General features: G+C 53.1%; 1 protein-coding gene across 5 annotated transcripts; it reads left to right on the top strand.

Moving 5' to 3' along the window:
- Window positions 1-2707: 2707 nt before the first annotated feature.
- Window positions 2708-10284, top strand: LOC103756056 (cytosolic 5'-nucleotidase 1A). 5 transcript variants are annotated; one of them, XM_029961053.1, is made up of 9 exons: window positions 2708-2819; window positions 3135-3210; window positions 3614-3762; window positions 5391-5451; window positions 6180-6347; window positions 6713-6842; window positions 7419-7541; window positions 8644-8822; window positions 9347-10284. In XM_029961053.1, exons 4-9 carry the CDS (start codon window positions 5407-5409, stop codon window positions 9647-9649), a joined length of 948 nt encoding a protein of 315 aa, XP_029816913.1. In that variant the 5' UTR covers window positions 2708-2819; window positions 3135-3210; window positions 3614-3762; window positions 5391-5406; the 3' UTR covers window positions 9650-10284. The 5 variants fall into 5 exon arrangements, with proteins under 5 accessions (XP_029816913.1, XP_029816914.1, XP_029816912.1 ...); XM_029961052.1 differs by lacking the exon at window positions 3135-3210 and having other exon boundaries at window positions 2711-2819; window positions 3554-3762; XM_029961055.1 differs by lacking the exon at window positions 3135-3210 and having other exon boundaries at window positions 2727-2819.
- Window positions 10285-18871: the final 8587 nt, after the last annotated feature.

The following is an 18871-nucleotide window of genomic DNA, read 5'->3' as shown; positions in this document are numbered from 1 at the left end:
GTCTGTAGGGGACAAAACCAAGACCTCTTTTGTGCTGGCTCCTCCCTGGCCAGGCAGCATGAGCTGAAGGGTTTGCTCAGCTCCAGGAAAGCCCCATCACTAGCTAACACCTCTTTATGGCTATTTTCCTCTCTCTCACAGGGCTGAGGGGCAGGATGGTTGGCTCCTGGGCTTGCAGCAGGGCTGCTGCCCTCGCTGCCAGTGGCAGTGGCACCACCATGCTGGGGTCACAGCGGTTTGGAAACTTGCTGTGATCCTGACCCGTGCACATGGCAACGTTGACACGGCATAAGGAAAGGCTTCAAATTTAAAGCAGGGTGGTTTTACAGCACTGCTCTCCCCATGGCAAAGCTCTTATTCTAGCATTAGTGCTTCCTCATAGCGAAATTCCTTTTGCGTCAGCAGGAGAGATGTGCCAGGAGCCAGGCTGCCTGGTGAGAGCGTCTGCAGCCACCACGGCAAGGGTGGCACCCAGCCTCAGTGCCATGAGCAAGGCTGGCAGGTATGTGCCTGTTTGCCTTGGCAGCCCCAGCCTCCTGCCCTGTGTCCCCGTGGGTCCCTGCTCAAGCAGTCAACACCACCTCACCCTGCCTGCACTCTGCCCACGTTCTGCCCATTCCAAGGTGCTCCTTGCATGGGGTTCTCCTGGGGAGAAATCACATCTGCACTTCCCTCTGCTGAGCCTGCAAAGCCAGCAAGAGCCTTTTATTTTTCCAGCAGTGAGCTTTGCTGCATGTGGGCATAGGGTTGGAGAGATATGGGAATTGCTGTCATCCCTGTGGCATCGTTGCTGGGACAATGAGGTGCAGGTTAAGTGACTTGTCCAGTACCACCTGGGACATCTGTGCCATTGGACACTTGAAGCTCTGCTCAGGTATTTAAGAGGTTTCAGCAGTTTCAGGTGCCTGCAGTTTCAGCCGAGCAGGCACCCACCCAGCTCAGAATTAGTTGTCTCAGTACTTCTTGCCTGCCACCAGACCCCCACATTAGTCTAACATTAGCCCTGTTTAAAAAAAACTCATCCCAGCCCTGCAGAATGATCTGAGCCACCATTTTGGGAATGATAGTTACAGCCTTGCTGCAGTCTGGGAGAGGCAGCATAGCTTCAGTGGGCAGTCTGCAGGGACCGTTGAGCATCCGTGCTCCTGGAAAAGGGGCTGGGAGAATCCTGATTCTTGCTCCCACCCTGTGCTGACTGAGTTCCCAAATCCAGACTTACCAACAAGTATCTTTCTCAGCTTCAGTCTCCCTTCCCTGCTGTGCAGGATCCAGGTCAAGCCACCATGCGTAGCAGGGACATGCTGTGGGGTGAGATGGGACCCCACTGGGCGTGGAGCCGAGGGTGCAGAAGGGATGGTGACTGCACTGCACAGCCAAAACAGGAAAGTCTGCTTTGCCAGCTCAGGAACCGGGTGGCCTCAGCAGCTCCGTCAGCCCCACCTCACCGCTGACCCAAGCAGTGTTCATGCAGGCGAAAAGCCAGTAGGGAACTCCCTGCTGGACCAGGAAGCAAAACCTGCCCTCCTACCTGTGAGAAGTTGATGGGCATCCTTGCCCAGCTCTGTGCACTGGGAAATTCACTTCTCCAAGTTATCCCTGCTGGGCTGGACTGTGTGGCTGCAGGCACTTAGCACAAGGGAATGGACACTTGCAATGGGATGGGTGCAGTACTGTATCCATTCCTGGTGAGCTCTGTACTTGGAGAGCCCAGCTCCCTGGCCCACAGGGCATGCACCACGTGAGGGCCTTGGAAATGTGTGCGGCAGTGGGGATGAACAGGAATGCTCTGCTCCAACACATCAGGGAGGACAGACAGGGTAAGGGAATACTGCTTGAGTGGCTTCATCCCCCAAGTGCCAACGAGTGCAGCACTAGGCACATAGCCAGGAGCAATTTCACGGGCATCCCTGTTGCATTAAATTTATGCTTGTAAAGTTCTTCCCTTGCTGCCAGTTCAGCAAAGTCTGCCCAAAACCTGCCTTATCACCACGTAAATTTGGTGTGGTGTCAGAAGCGGGAAGCAATACTGCCAGTGCCTGATGGCTGACGTAGTCGTGGGAGGAGATGTCCCGGAAACCAGACCTGTCCCAGCTCTGCCCCACAACCCTGGCTCACCGGTCCTGCCAGATTTTCACATGACCACCAAGGCATTGCCATAGCAGGTGCCTAGCCATGGGACAGGGGCTGGGGTTGCCCCTCAGCCATCCAAACCACAACCCTACTCACAAGTGCCCTGCACTCCTGCTGCTCAGAGAAGCATCACCTCCAGGAGCAGGAGATGCTGCAGGAATGATGCTGCAGCAAACGTCGGGGGGGACTTTTTGCTCTAAACTGGCAGGCCCAGAGGATGCACAGGGGAAATGCATTATGGGGATGGGGGAAAAGGGAATATGTCCAATAAAATCAGTCAGGGAAAGAGGGTCTGCATAAGCATGCTAAAAGCTGAGTATATCAGCAGTCTTTTCAACAGGCTGTTTGCTAAAGACAATTAAAAGATAAGAGATTTAGACCTTAGGAAGAAATTCTTTACTCAGAGGGTAGTGAGACACTGGAACAGGTTTTCCAGAGACCCATCCCCAGAAGAGTTCAAGGCCAGGTTGAATGAAGCCCTAAGCAACCTGATCTAGTATGTGGCATCAGTGCCCATGATGTAGGGGTTGGAACTTTAAGACTCCTTGCAACCCAAACCATTCTCTGATTCTATGATCTCAGTGAAGCCAAGTGCACAGGACCCCAGAGGCCTCCCACATTTTCAGAGGAGATTTGGTGATACTGGTGATAACCTGGTGCCATACAGGGAGACAGCTGCCTTAGTGCAGGTGGGTTTGGTCTCCTTTGGCAGGAGCCAGGCTGGGCAGGCTGCTGCACTGGGCCTTTTTCCAGCACTGGGGCAGGGACATGGCCTAGCTGGGCAAGGGAAAAGCTGCAGGATGGCAGCAGGTCATGTCAGCTCCTTTCCCCTTCTCCTTTCCACCCTGTCCCCCTACCTCCTTCTCCCCCCTCCCCATGGCCAATCACACTCTTGCAGAGAAAGGGGGTGTTGAAATAATCCAGCACCATGAGCCTCACAGGGCTGGGTACCACACAGCTACCCAGAAAAGCAAGATCCTAGCCCAAAAATCACCCCTGCTCAGGGCACTATCTGAGAGACAGCTTTCAGAAAAGAAGGGAAAAGGGATCCAAAAACATTACAGGAAAATTGTAAATATGGTAAGCTCCCTCTGCACCCTGCCACACTCTGCACAACCCTCTGCTCCCTGCATCCCTGCAACCGCTGCGAGCCACTCTGGTGCAGGTACCCCTATATTTTTGGTCAAAACTACAACCACTGTGTATTCAGAGACTGGGAAAGGAGAGGTCTAGAGGCATGCTATTAATACTCCGGCTACAGAAATAGATACCGCGGCAGCGCTTGTGGGCAGTGCGCGGCCACTGAGCACAAGCTCCGAGGGAGCTCCAGAAGCTGGAATAGGGCTGAGCCGCCTCCCCGGCTTGCCCGCGGCTGTGTCCCTGACCAGGCCCGGGTGACCACGATCCGCCCGTGCAACGCCAGCTGGGAAATGCAGTCTGGCCCGGGCACGACGCCAACCACCTGGCTGCCTACAAATCCCAGCACGCCGGGAAGCGGAGCTGCACCCCATCCTGGCTCCTGCCTGCTTCCTGCCAGCGCGGGGAGGGGGAAATATAAACAGCGGCGTCTTGGGCAGAGCTGGGATGCTGCCGCTGGACAGGCTGTGCTGCGGAGCAGAGGCAGCGCTCGGGGTGAGTTTGGGCTTTTCTCTCTGACAAAATCCTGTCTGTGTCTAGGGGGGGTAACATCTGCCCCCCGCTTCGCAGCTGCGGGGACCAGCAGCACCCGCCGGTGTGCGAACTGCACTTGTGGGCATTAGGGGCAGGGAGTGGAAAGGAGAAGTCAGGCTTGGTTTGCAGCGCTTGAAAGAACAGACATTAGGAGGTGGGTTCTCCCACCAGGAAGGGCTGCTCAGCTCCTTTGCCTCCTTGCATTAAATTTTGACTTTCAGAAAAGTACTTGGCTGAGATTCTGTCAGAGGAAAGCTTCTCCCTGCTCGTCTAGGGTGGTGGTTGCCACCCTCTGCCCTGGTCCCTGGGAGGAGACCCCTTCCCAGAATGGGGTATGGGATGGAGGAAGCAGAGAGATGCTCAATATCTCCTGGCTTTCCACGCACCCCTGGCTGGGGGAGCAGCCCTGCCGCAGGACTCTCCACCCCAGAGGCAGTCAGGGGGTGCACATGCAAGCCCGGAGCTCCCCATGGCAAGGCTCTGGCTCTCAGACAAGTGTATTGCCTACCAGCCCAGGCAACGCTTTGCAGTCCCTGAATAACAAAAATCAATTAAAGGACATTGGAACAAAAGAAAGGTCTCCCTGAAGACCCTGACTTGCACTTCACACTGCATGCTGGCTTTGGTCTATGCTTGCACAACCCCCAGCCCAGTAAGCAGGTAGGGCATGAACTGGTAAATGAAGTTTTAACCCCCTTGCCATTCCCAGCAATCCATGTAGAGCTGTCATTCTTCCTCTGCTCTCCAGAGAAACCCTGCAGTGTTTCCATCCGGAGCTACTGGATGGAAATAACCCCCATGGGATCCCCCTTGGTGGGAATGGGAACAGCTCCCATCCCACAGGCTGAATCCTAAAGGTCCACTTTTAGCACTGACTAGTGCACAGAAGTGGAGTGCACAGCATGGTGGTTACAGAAACCACAGGACCTGGGTGTACAAAAATAAATGGGATTATGATTCAGTTGCCCTCACAGGCAGACCCATGTACCTCCCCGAAGATTTTCATCTGCCAGACCTGGAGTAGCACTGAGACCTTCAGTGTATGGCCTGGCTGGCTCACAGGGCTGTGGAGGGGCAGACCAGCCCCAGTCCCAGCCTGCACTCAAGCCCTCACCACGCATCTCTACTTACTCTGGCCTTTTACAGCTGCAAATGATGTTCTCATGCAGTGAACTCATTCATTTGTAGATGCAAATTCACCATTCGAGCAAAAGTAGCAAAAAAGGCAATAAGGATGTGAACTAGAAACCTACCCATAAGATCTGATCTATTTTGTCTTTTAAAGACAGCCTTATTTTGCTGGGAAAATAGCTCCACAACAGCTTTCAGCAGTTCCACTCAAAGAAAAGTACTCTTTGAGATAAATAAAAATAAAGCAATGATCTGTGTTTGAAAAGCCACTTTTCCATCATATTTAATTGGAACTATTAGAACAGTTTTTCTGGAAGCAGAGCTGCTGCCAGCAGAAGCAAGTTCATTTGGGCTGCTCCACTTGGTGGGTAGGATGTCCCCTGTCTCCTTTCCACTCTTCCCCTTCTGTAGATTGGCTATATTATAACCTGTCAGTTTCATTTTATATTTTCTCTTAGAAGCTGAAAACTGAAGATGGCAGAGCCTGAAAGCACAGTCATAAACACCAATGTGAAACAGGTAAAAGGTTGTTCATTACAAAACACACATCCGGTATTTCTAAACCAAGTTTTGAAATGCCGCCACAGGAGAGGACACACTGCAACCCAGAGCTGTGGTGGCCTCAATTGCAACCCAGAGCTGTGGTGGCCTCAATTGCTTGTGCCTAGGTTTTAGCAGAAGTGGCCTGTCTCAGGGCTGCTGAGCATCTGGTCCCAGGGAGGTCCATGTGATTTCCACATGGAAAGAAGTTGCAGGGCTGAACCTCCAGTTGTATGGAAAGGGCAGGTACATTTGCTCACACTTAAATTTTGGAGTGGCCAGGGAGAAAGCAGCAGCTTCTGTACATACACAGAAACTTTATTAGACTGTCCAGAACAGACACAAAGGGTAAAACCACCAGCATGTGCAGAGAAACCCAGCAGTGCCCAGCTCAGCACAAACCATGGCTGTACTGTGCCCACAAACTGCAAAATTATGAAGCAATCCCCTCTGTATGAGCTGTCCTTGGAGGATGTGGGACTTACCAGACAGGTTAGGGTTTCACAACTGCCAGCCCCATCCTTGGTGTCCTGAAGATGAAGATTGGGCTTCGTACCTCTGGCATCAGGAACCGTGACACATGGGTGGTACTTCCAACACCCAACCCCACCACTCTGGTCGGTGGAGCCCTGTTCCCCCTGCTCACCCCACCTCCATGAGTTCCTTCTTTGCTGTCCCCTGACTCCTCTTTCCTCCCTGTCCTGCAGAAAGATCCCAGCAAGGCACTGGTCATTGCTGTGACCACCAGAGCCATCTTCAACTTGGAGAAGGAGCACAAACTCTACCTGGAGAAGGGCAAGGAGGAGTACACAAGGCACCAGCAGGCCAACCAGGACAAGCCCCTCCCACCAGGCACAGCCTTTGCCTTCATCCAGGTGAGCCCCACACCTGGCTGGTGGCACATGCAGACACTTGCAGGATGGGGTGAAAGCTCAGCTTTCTCAGCTGTAAGTGTCAGCTCCCATCATCACAGGGTGCAGACCCTGGCCTGGCCTCTTGGCCTCATGGCAGGGCATAAAGACCTGTGCTCCTCATCAGTCCATCTCCCCCATGGTGAGGTATCCTGCTCCCTGCTTCCCTAATGATGGGTTTTGCAGGATGGTTGCTCCGTCTGACTGTCCATAACATGTCAGCTTTGCCATAGCTGACACAGCACAAACCACTAAACTCAACTGCAGAAGAGCCCCGCAAAGCCACTGCAGTCATGCCTCTCCAAAAGAGTCCCATCTCGTCCTCACAGGCAGTGCAGTATGTGAACAAGAAGATGCTGGAAAGCAACCCAGCAGAGAATGACCTCTTTGACATCCTGGTGCTCTCCAACAACAGCCCAGAGAGCGGAGCGCGCATCATCAACAGCGCCAAGCACTACGGTAAGAGAGACCCATCCCCGGGGTGCCTGCTTCCCCCGGGCGGCTGTGAAACAGATAAGGCACCACAGTGGATCATCAGTGGCAAATGGAGAGCCAGGGGAATCAAGGGGAAGGGGTTCTCTTGGAAACAAGCTCAATTCCTGCCAGCCCCATGCTGCTTGCCCAGGGTGCTGGAGCACACCCAGGGCGCAGGCTCCTTGGCAGAGCCCAGCTCCCTCCAGCCATATCCTTCGCACCACCAGGAGGTCTGGTAGCATTTTGCACAGCCTGGACATCCTCAGTCAGCTACTGATAAAACCCAGTTCTTTATAAAAGACCCCTAAATCCCAGAGTGCTGTCATGAGGAATGCTCATTTAAGGAGGGATGGAGGGAATATTTAACCGCACTCCACAGTTTTGTAGGAGCAATAGAACAAGAAGATGCAGCCAGAACATGGGCAGGTTCCCCACACAGCACTGGGAAATCCATTGCCCTGAGCTCCTGCAGCAAAGCATGCCAAACCCAGGGAGGGACTGGGGGGCTGTGAGGAGGATGTTGATCCATAACAGACTTTTCTCACATTCCCTGACCTGAAGGCCTGGAGATCTCCAAGTTCTGCTTTGTCAGCGATGAGGACTCCACACAGTACCTGAAGTCCCACGGGGTCAAGCTCTTCCTCTCAGCTGACAGGACAGATGTGTGCAATGCCCTCCAGAGAGGTGCGTTCTCCTCTCCATCCCACGTCCCCAAACACACCACACTTTTCCCAAGTAGCCCAATACCAAGAGGCAGCGCCAGACCCAAGGTTTCACAGGGACAAGGGGTGGATGGCATTGAATATCAGTACAGTCCTGAACATTTCAATCTCCTCTTCTGTCCTTTTACCAGTAGCCTGCAAACACACCAGGGTTGCTCAGATGCCTTCACAAGTCACTGAGTGCTTGATGCATCGTTCTTGCCATAGCTCTGCCATGGGCTGGTCATGCTCTGCCATGGGCTGGTCATACCCTGCCTGACATTTAAGCTTTTTTAACCAGAGATGCAATGCCATGGCTGCTCCCTGGATCAATGAGAGTGCATCAGTGATTTCCAGGGCTTTGTGAGGATGCCATAGAAATTTGCTGCCTTGGTACATACAGAGTTACTGTGTGCTCAGAGATAGATGAAAGCACGTTTGACCTAGATGGGAGGGAGTGCAGTCTCCCCACAGCTCTAATGGGGTTAATTGCCTTCTTATTAATTCACTTGGGTATGAGCACATCAGCTGGCCACGTTCTTCAAGGTCAGGAGCAAGACATCTGCAGCCTGGACTTTCCTTGTCTACACAGGACATTCCTGGAGCCTCCTTGAGAGCATCATTGCTCTGACAGGTGTCCCCCATCTGGAGACCTGGATCCATGGATGAGGGCGGGCAGGGTGTAGCTTGTAGGAATTAAGCCAAATTAAGCCAATTACCCCAATCAATGGAGATGCCAGTCTGTGTTATTCACAGCACAGAGCTAAATCTGAACATTAAAGCCAGGCTTGGCAGGGTGAGCGAGCATCAGGAGGAGGGCTGCTCATGCCTTGACAACCACACACCATCTCTTAGCAGAGATCCCTTGGTCTCTGATCAGCAGCACTTCCTTATCCATCCCCATGGAGGCATAACACAGCCCTGGAAAGGCTGGGCTGACTCCCACAGAAGGCTCCATGGCTTGGAGATCCTGACATGGTGGTGTGGGATGGGGCTGCAGCAGATGTGTGGGGAAGAGCTTGCCATGCACGAGCTGCCCCTGGGGGCCGTGTCCTTCCTGACCCCCACCTTGCTCTGTCTCACAGGGGTCTCAGCAGCGCTCATTTTCCAGCAAGAGGTGCAGGCCCCCAGCACCCCACTCCGCGTGGTGTTTGACGGGGATGCCGTGCTCTTCTCCGACGAGACAGACCAGATCTTCCAGGAGCACGGGCTGGAGGGGGCAGTGCGGTACGAGCAGGCGATGGAGGCCGTGCCCATGGGAGAGGTGAGCATGCCACCTCCCTTCCTTGGGCACCCACAGGCTCTGCCATCACTGCCACTTGGGCTTTGCCATGAGCAGCCAAAAAAGTGCAAATCCTTACAAATTCCCTAGGCATCCACCATTCAGTCCCTGGTGTGGGCCTGATTTGGAGTCCCCCTGGAAATGGATCTGGCCTGTTTTCTCCTATAAGTGAGCATCAGCTCCCAAATATCCAGGGTTGTGGTTATCCTCAACATCACCTTTTGTAGGATGTGACCACTTGCAGGACTCAGATCCAGCGGCACTGGTCACTGAGATGTACCTTCCTGGTCACTTTGGGATTAGGATGAGCACCACAAGGCTCACCTTCCTCCCAGGCACCCCAGTGCACCGCACCAGTCCCAGACTGCCCAGTCCTGCAGCCCACAGGCATTGCTGTGCTCTGCAGAGCCCTGAGGAACCCTGGAAGAGGAACAAGTAGCTTGTACAGGCAGAGTAGATGTCTCCTTATTTTTCACCCACTCCCAACTGTCTTGCTGTGCTTCCAGGGTCCCCTGAAGACTTTTGCCATGCACCTGGGGAAGATGCGCAGGAAGTTCAGCCAGGAAAAATCCCCCATCCGCACCTACCTGGTGACTGCGCGCAGCGGCCGGGACATGGGCATCCGAGCCATCAAAACGCTCCGGGAATGGGGCCTGGCCATCGATGAGGCTTTCTTCATGGATGGGGCTCCCAAGGGCCCCATCCTCGCCCAGATCCAGCCCCACATCTTCTTTGACGATGGGCTTCATAACATCCAAGGGGCTCAAAATGTCGGTGTGCCCTCTGCCTGGGTCCCCTCCTGCTACTGATGGGCTGCAGGCCTGCAGTCCTCCCCCCCAGCCACACAGGGGACTGGGTCAGTTGGAGGAAAACCTTCTGGTGGAGAAGGAGAGATTTCCTGACATGCAGCAAGTAAATCTCAGGAAAAGGGGACAAGAGCATGGACTCCCATGCAAAACTTAATGCTCATTTCTGCTCCTGATATGAGGTCCTTTAGGTCTTAGGATAAAGCAAAAAGATGCAACTGCTCTAGGAGAGAAAGACACCTTTGCTGTGACACTGAGGACTACACCTACCTGCCCGGTAGGACCTGGGGACTTCTCTCAAAGAATTAAGTGAAGCTAATGCCACACACATGAGCTAAAGGAAGCATGAACTGAAAATGGTAGCTTTGGCTGTTCTCAGACAGTCTCCAAGATGGAGCAGCACAAAAAGGACATCAGCCTGTTGAGGCGAGTCCAGAGAAGGGCCATCAAGATGAGTAGAGGGATGAAACAGCTCTCCTACGAGGAAAGGCTGAGAGAATTGGGTTTGTTCAGCCTGGAAAAGGCTTCAGGGTGACCTAACTGCGGCCTTCCGGTACCTGAAGGGGCCTACAAGAAAGATGGGAGAGATTCTGTTTACAAGGGCCTGGAGGGACAGGACAAGGGGTAATGGTTTCAAACTGAGCATAGGTTTAGATTAGATATTAGGAAAAAATTCTTTACTATGTGGGCTGTGAGGCACTGGAACAGGTTGCCCAAGGAAGGTGTAGATGCCTCATCCCTGGCAGTGTTCAAGACCAGGTTGGGTGGAGCTCTGGGTCTGATCTAGTGAAAGGTGTCCCTCCCTACCCTCACAAGGGGATTTGGAACTGGATGATCTTTAAGGTCCCTTCCAACCCAGGCCATTCTATGATTCTGTGATTTATTTCCAGGTTCTCTGCCTAAAGGGAGCCCTCAAGACCCTGCCTCACAGACACACTCAGCTTGGTTTCCTGAGGACACTGATTTGCTAGCAAGTCCTTCAGGCAGCTCCATCCAAACTTAGAAGAGAAAGATTTCAAAACTGTAAAGGACCTACAAACCTTTTAGAAATGGGTGAACAGGTTGAAGAAAGAAAGCCCTTATTAAATTATTACCCCTTATAAAAGAGATTATAGCACAAGTCAGTTTTCCTTAGGCATGCAGGCTGCTCACAGAGTGCTCTTAGGAGACACAGACCTGTAGGACACTCAGCTCCAGGAGCTCCAGGACAGGGACAAGCTGCAACCCAGCACTGAAGTCCATCCAAGAGACAGAGCTGCCACATAGCTCCGATGTCCTACCAGGAGAGGGCAGTGGAGATGGGCTGCCTGCAGCACAAGCCATGCAGGAGCCAGGGCTGCAGACCAGCCACCGAAGGGGCCAGGGCAGGACTGGGTGCCGTGGCCAAGCTTAAGTGGGCCTCCAGAGCTGTGTATGGAGGGTGTGGGTGGAGGTCTCGGGAGCAACTGCTCCCTGCTGATGGGGTTCGTGGGTGTGCTCAGTTCTCTCTCTGGCATCATGGCACACCCCATGCAGGGGAGCCTCTCCTCTGGCAATTTGGACTCTGCTCCTAATTTTCCTTGGCAACAAGCAGCCCCCCAAGGTTCCGTTGCAGGTTTCTTACCCCAGGGCTGTATGTGAGTCGCCACTAGGGGCCACTGTGCTGCCTGGGGACATGGCACCTCACATCCCTGTCAGCTCTCCAGAACTGCCTCGTAAAAAAAACCAAACTGGCTGCTCAGGTGGCAGTGGGATTATGGACTGAGGAGATAAAGACAATACTGGCTTCGTTTTTTTAATCTCAGCATAATCAGTAATTTTTTTAAAGGCTTCAGAAGTGTTGCTCTCTTTTCAATGCTTTTCCCACCCAATAAATAAATAAACAAGCATCCCATTGTGAGTGCTTGTTCCTCGTGCCTGTGTTCAGCAGTGTGGGAGGAGGGGTGGGATAACTCAGTGCTCCTTAACAGACATTCAGTTATTTATTAGGTGTTACACACGTTCATCAAGATGGGTTTAATAAAAAATAAACTTTCAATGGGCTTTGGATTAAGCTTCTGAATGTCGTCTTGCGTCTGTGTCCCCAGGCTCACTCCTGCTACCTTGGGCTTGGGGACTCTGCACACCTCGGCCCAGCAAAGAGTGCTGCTGGCCCCACCATGCTGCCAGCACAGGTCCTGCCCCTACTGTTGTGGCTAAGGGAGGGCAGGGATGCCTGTGTGCAGGGTTTTAATAGGAAGCCACCTCCAAAGCAGCAAAGCCTGGCAGAGTCTTGGCACCAGGAGTCTGGCCCCCTGCCCTTTTGCTCAGTCTAGATGCTGAAATTAGATGTTTCAAGGTAGCAACATCAACAACATCAGCTACTCATCATCTGCTAATAATGCTAAGCAGCCGTCAGCTGAGCAAACATTAATTACAGGATGCTCAAAACACGACCGGTAAGCAGGTACAGATGTTCGTCCCACATTCATGCAGGTCAGACACCACCAGGCTCCATGCAGTGATCCAAGCGCCCACCTCCAGCCCCGCTCACCGTGCACAGCCGGCTGCTTCGGTGGCAACTGGTGGTGGGGGCACGGAGCCAGCGGTGGGGGTGACGGTGGTCCTCGACATCCTCCCCCACTCCAATCCATCACATTTGCCGATGCCTGGACAGAGCCAGCAGGAGCTTGGTCAATGCCTTGGGCAAGAGGAAATCAGCTGAGTCAAGAGTGGTGGGAACAGGCCCACGTGAGCCATCGCAGTGTGTGGGATGCTGAGGCAGGGGGAAAGTGCCACATGCCTCCCTCCAGCACTGTCAGCACAGTGGGGAATGACAGGGCAAAACGTGCCCAAAATAGGAAAAAAAGGAAGGAAACTCAAGGCTTGTAGGGTTGCATCATATAGGGCCAAGTGCAGCTGCTTCAGGCCTTGGCTCAAATGTGTAGCATCAAAACTGCCCTTATTGCCCTGCTCTGAAGATGGAGCATCAGAAACACCCTCCAGAAAGGACTGATGCAGCTTCATGCCCCGCTGCACAGACAGACTTGCTGTTTCTGTCTTAGAGGTGTCTGTAATAAGTTCATTAATGCTTAGGATGCTCCTTAGGTTTTGGCTTTCTAAGGCATCTTGATCTCCCTCCTTCAAGGGGTTGCTGATGCCCAAGGGTCTCTTGCTACTGCAGCCCAAAGAGGGTTTAGGTGCTGGGGCTGGTTGTGACATATTTCTCTCATATCCATCTCATGTTTTGGCGGCTAGGGCAAGGCAGGAGCACCTGTGTCACCATCAGGTACAGGCTCCCTTTGAACCCTGCTGGGTTTCACACCTTCCCACTCCAGTAAAAGAAGTGCAAGGGAGTGAAAAGTGGACTCTGAGGACCTGGACTTGATTCTGACCATTGCTTTCCAACAAACCCCTTCAACCCCAGCCAAAGCTGCCTGGTGTCCAGGTATACCCCTCTGGCACTGCTTGGGACACCCCCAAGACACCCTCCCAGTCCAGAGAGGTAAGCGGGCAATGTCCTCCTCTGCTCAGCCACAAGCAGACCAGCTGCCTCCTCTCCCAAGCCCAGTGCTGCCAGCGATGTCAAACAAGTGGCCCTTGTTTCGGGGTGGGGCATGTGACCCCAGGGATCAGAGACTGCAGCTGCCTGGCCCCGAGGAGTTCACAGGAGACCTTTGCCCAGGACCATGCCCTTAATCCCCCACTCACTTCACCAGTCAATTCAGAGTTGCAATGCTAAAAACAAAACAACCCAGCACTAAGGGAGAGAAAGGGTTTTATGAAATGGTGGTAGTGCAGGGAGGGAAGATTGGTGGGTATTTATCTGCTAACAGACATCTGCAGTGGCAGTGTCCGAACTGTTCAGCTTCATTGACTTCTGGCTGCAGCAGGAGAGGATGCTGGAGGCTGCAGACCTGGGCACAGCTGCAGTGTCTGTCAGGGATGTTCCCACACCTCCCTCCACCCATAATCAATAAGCATCTTTGGCCACAAGCACGGAGCAAAGCATCTTCACATTTTTGACCATAACCCTAACCCTAAGTCACCCTGGTGGCAGTGCTCCTTAGGAAACACTCAGGGGTTGTTAGCCAGAGAGGCTGAGATGCCACATCCCACACTGCAAAAAATTATTAACAGGGTGTTTTGTGTGCAGAAAGTCAGAGAGAGGGTGTGCAAAGCCACAGACTCTGTTTGCTGACGTGCTTAAACCTGGGTTCAAAATCTTAACCGCAGGCAGTCACACTGGATATAATGGCTGTGGTGGCATGTGAAGATGGAGCTTGGGAGAAAGGTGACAATCAATTAGAATTCAGAGCTTATGTGGGCATATTGACCCAGCAGAAACTGCCCCAGGAGGTCCAGATTGATTCACCAAATTACCAGTGGAAGGTGATTGCTCCCAATCCAAGAAAACACATTGCAACTTTAAGCTGATCCTTGGGTTGCAATGGGGTGTTGACCCTCGTCTTCCTGAGCCCACACTCCTCCCAGGATCAGAAGTCTCAATTGCTTCAGTGTTTTGTCACTTTGAGGAGACATGATTGCACAAATGATGGCCTTCTTGAGGCAGCTTCTGCTGGAAATTAAAGAAAATAAATGACATCTAGTGCTGGCTAAGAAAATGAGACGGATGGTGTGCTTGGATGTGGCTGGAGACAATTTTCTTCATCATGTGTGGAAACCCCACTAGCAAGCCAATACCCCCCCACCCCAAGCTGGGCTCACATGGGGACTGCAGCAGGGATTGCTCAAGGAGGTGACAAGGTGAGTTGGGTCCCTGTGCTCCCCATCACATCCTGGCGTGGGTGGGGATGAATCAATACCATCATTGCCACTTACCATCCCATCCCGTCAGCCGCCGGTCACGCTGCCTGCTGCCAGTGTCTACCAGGATTGTTGTTGCCTGTCTCTGGCAATTTCAGCCTGCTGCAAAATAACTCGGGTGAGGCAAACAACACGAGATCCCTGCCCTGAGGAGCAGACAGGGCTAGCAGCCAGGGAGAGGCAGGTCCCCTCCTCCCCAAGGTGGGTCCCAGGTGTGTCACCAGCCATGCAGAAGGATGGGCCAGGGGATGACGAAGGACATCTAATGCCGAGCAGGGTCAGGAGCGGGCAGGTGGTGCGGGGGTGGCAAGGATTTGGGCAGGGCCACAGAGTGCCTGGGACACAGGGACAGGCAATGCCGAGTTTGGCAGCAGCCCACTGAGGCAAGGTGGTGTGCAAGTAAACCTTAGTGAAAACACCAGGGCAGCTCACAGGCTTAAAGACCGTAAGTATTTTGCCACATAAATGCTTTCTGGTTTTTTTCAATAGCTAGATGGGAAAGGCTGGAAGAGCAGGATCTGATGGAGAAGTCCACTGGGGTGAAAGCACTTCGTGCTCAAAGGCTGCTGCAAATGGCCCTGATGGGGATGGAGCCATTCTCAGGATCCCTGCCTGTCGTGACACCCAGTTGTGTCACCCAGCCACCAGTGAGCCGTCCTCACCTGCCACCAGGACAAGGGTTTTTGCAGCATGAGAGAGACCAAGGGAACAATTACCACCCAGCCTAAGCCTTTTGCAACTCCACTTAGCATCTCCCCAAGGTCACTGCAGCCCATGCTGGCAGCCAAAACACATTTAAGCAGGCTGCTGGCCAGCTGCCTCCAAACCAGCCCTAGTCAGTCGGCACCAATGGATCGAGGATTGCCCCAACCCATGATGCCAAGGACATCTTCCCCAGCGCCTACACAGATGGGACACAACCATCAGGGCCTGCATGAGTCACTTCGTTGCGCTCAGTGCAAACCCTCCCCTGCTCCCAGGTTTCCCATCAGACGGAGCTACTACTAAACCACCTTCAGGTTTACTTTTGTGGGTGTCACCCAGAAAGAGGGTGTAATTTGGGATGTGCCAGTGCCACTGGAAAACGCACCCTCACCTTGTGAATTGTACATCAGTTTAGGAAATGGTGTTGGGAGTGGGCGAGGTCTTGGCACCGTGCCAGGAAAAAGTTACCACTAATACATTCAGAATCCCAGGGATGGTGAATCAGGCTCTGCTAATGAGCTGCATCCAGCACCTTCACACTGGCACCAGCACCTTGAGTCGGAGTCAGGCTGTTTGAAACCAGACTTGCCCAGGCTTGTGGCTCTGCTCAGCTCAGACAGAGGAGTAGTCTTCTCTTTTAGCAACAAGCTTCGAAATCTGAAATGCATTTTTTTGAACTTGAAGACATTTGTCCTCTAAACATCCCACCTGCAGCTTGGAAAAAAAAAAATAATCTGCATTTCTGAATGGAAGCTTCCTTGCCCTTTAGGTCACTGCAGCTCAGGGCATTGGCTACCATTATGATAAATAAATATAGAAAAAAATCATGGAGGAAAGGGTGAAGGCAAACACACAGCTATATGTAAGGACAAACAGGCCACCGTAGCATCCCTGACAAAATGTTGTCAGACTGCAAATGGAGCCCCCCAAAAATAAGGTGTTTGAAACTGAATATGAGCTGGCAGTGTGTCCAAGTGGCCAAGAAAACCAATGGCATCCTGGCCTGTATCAAAACTAGTGTGGCCAGCAGGGCTACGGCAGGGATATTCCCTCTGTACTCAGCACTGGTGAGGCCACACCTCGGGTCCTGTGTCCAGTTCTGAGCCCCTCACTGCAAGAAAGACATTGAGCTGCTGGAGCGTGTTCAGAGAAGAGCAGTGGAGCTGGTCTGGAGCACAAGTCCTACGAGGAGCAGCTGAGGGAGCTGGGGGTGTTCAGCAAAATGGAAGCTCAGGTCAGACGTCATTGCTCTTTACAACTACCTGAAAGGGGGTTGTGGGGGTTGTCCTCTTTTTCCAGGTAGCAGGTAACAGGATGAGAGGAAGCAGACTCTAGATGTGGGAGGGGAGCTTTACACTGGATACTGGAAAAATTTCTGCCCTGAAAAGGTGTTCAGGTATTGGAACGGGAAGTGGTAGAACCACCATCCTTAGAGGGATTTAAAAGCAATGTAAATGTGGTGCTGAGGGTTTAGTGGTGGACTTGGCAGTGCTGGGTTAATGGTTGAACTCAATGATCTTGAGGGTCTTTTCCAGCCTAAAGGATTCTATGATTATAAACTAAGCTGCATCAGGTCCCTGCCCATGTGGCAAAGGGCAGGTGGGACACCCTGGTGTCACTTGACAAAGGAGACCCCAATCTCCCAGAGTTGGGGCTGGGGTTCTGTTCCCAGCTGGAGCCTCTGGAGCTGAGTCATTTGACCCCCCTCCCCTTGGGAATCCTCTCAAGCAGGGATCAAGGTTGCGAAAGCATGGCCAGCTCCCAGGGGCGCGTCGCCCCACGCCCACAGCTGTGGCTGCAGGGGACAGTGCTCTGGTTCACCCCCTGGAGCCAGGGGGGGATGCAGGGGGCCAGGGAGACAGACGAGCAAGGAAAGGGGTTCATCCACTGTGACAAAAATAGGAGTGAGGAGGGATGGATCCCTCAGCTGTCTCTCACACATCTCTGCGTTCTTTAGACGCCTCAGACATGGCACTCCATCTTGCTCCACAAATAAGGAAAAATGTGTAAAAAACCCTGATCCCAGGCTCGTGCCAGTTTATCTTGTTAAGATAAACTCTCACAGTCCCAGCCTATAAATACTCAGACGTGCTCCCAGCTCCTGTTTAAACATACCCACTGTACCTCTCAAGGCTTTGACATCAGGGCAAACATTCCACAGAGGTGCTGAGGGAGCCCAAATGCAGAAATCCTGACTCCTTGCTGGAGCCACCACTCCCCCAGCAAACAGGCACAGCAGTGTAAGCTCCAAAACCACTGGTGCCAAGAGCCAGAGCCAGATTAAACACTCTGGGGGATAAGCCCCCCAGTCCCTTCCTATCCTGCAAGCACCCAGGAGACAATTAGTATTGTAACACTCCCTGATACAGCCTCATCCTCACTTTTTCCCAATAAACCATTGGGAAGTGTCTGGCCTCACTGGTGCTATGGACACATAAGTCACTTGGAGCAGCCCATCTAAAAGCAGCAACCCTCTTGCACTGGTATGAGAGCAGCTCTGGATGAAGACACAAGCCCTCTTACCATGAAGCTCAAGCAAAGGCTCGTTCATAACAGCTTTGCTAACAGCAAAGCTTGCCTTTAAATCTCTTGGAATTAACAAAACAGACACAGATGGGTCCAGACTTCTTAACTCTGCTGAAAGACTTTGTTCTACAATATGTGATGGTACAGGGCATGCCATCCTCACCTGCATGCTGGAACCCAACTCCATAGCCACAGGATTCTGGCAGAGACTGGCCAAACTGGAAACCCTTGAGGAGGAGCTGCTGGAGGTGCTCCAGCCTGGGGCTCAGGCGGCGTTGCCTGGCCAGCTATGGTTTCCCAGCCACTTCAAAGAGCAGGGAGGAGGGCTCCACCATGAGCTCCACAAAAGCCTGTAAGGGGTGAAGGGGAGCCCTGGGCCTGGTGTCAGGACTATCCCTTTTGTCTGCAAAGCGCATTTGCAAAGGGGTCTAGAGCCCTTGAGGAGGGTGGATTTGTTTGGGTGGGACCACACTTGGGTTAGTTTATATCTGACCCACTCCTGCCTGCGGCCACTCAGCACAGGGCTGCCAGTACCCAGGGGGACAAGAGGAGACCCGCAAGCTGGAGCCCACAGCAGCAGCAACAATGCCTCTGCAGTCAGGCTCCAGATGCTGGGGACCCACTATGCCTTGGCCCCTTGCCCAAAAGAACCACACGGGGTTTTGCTGAGTCACACAGTGCTGCGGGGCCAAGAGGGCGCTGGGTTTTGCTGACTCATGGTCAGTGGCACTCGCCTTGACCACACGCCCGCAGGGGCAGGAGGGAAGCAGGTGCTGGCCGAAGTAACGGGACCCACCAGGTTCAACCAATGCCTTTGGCCATCATTCCAGAAAATCTCATCCCAATGGGGAACCATGTCCCCACGGGGAGGCAGCAGGATTCCTGATACCCACCAGCTTGGCTGCGGCATGGCAATTTGGAGAACTAGTGGGACAAGAGATAGCCCAGGGCAGAAATGTCCCCTCAAAACAACTGGCATGGACCTCACTTGGGGAGTGGCAGGCATGGACCCAGGGATGCAAGGATCCTTTGTGAGGCCATGGGTGGATGGAAAAAGCTCAGGGACAGCGTGTGGGAAGGAGATGGTGCAAGTGAGGTGCCGGCAACATGACCCAGCAATTTTCCAGAAGTTGCATGAACGTGAAGGTGACAGGAGAGGGACAGGGACCTCACCACGAAGCCAGGGGTCCCCCACTCCAGCAGTGCCCA

The sequence above is a fragment of the Manacus vitellinus genome, unplaced genomic scaffold (genome assembly GCF_001715985.3).
Source record: "Manacus vitellinus isolate BGI_N305 unplaced genomic scaffold, ASM171598v3 scaffold_30_pilon, whole genome shotgun sequence".
NCBI lineage: Eukaryota > Metazoa > Chordata > Aves > Passeriformes > Pipridae > Manacus > Manacus vitellinus.
Note: the sequence above shows the minus strand (reverse complement) of the source record. Positions and strands in the feature narration are given on the sequence as shown.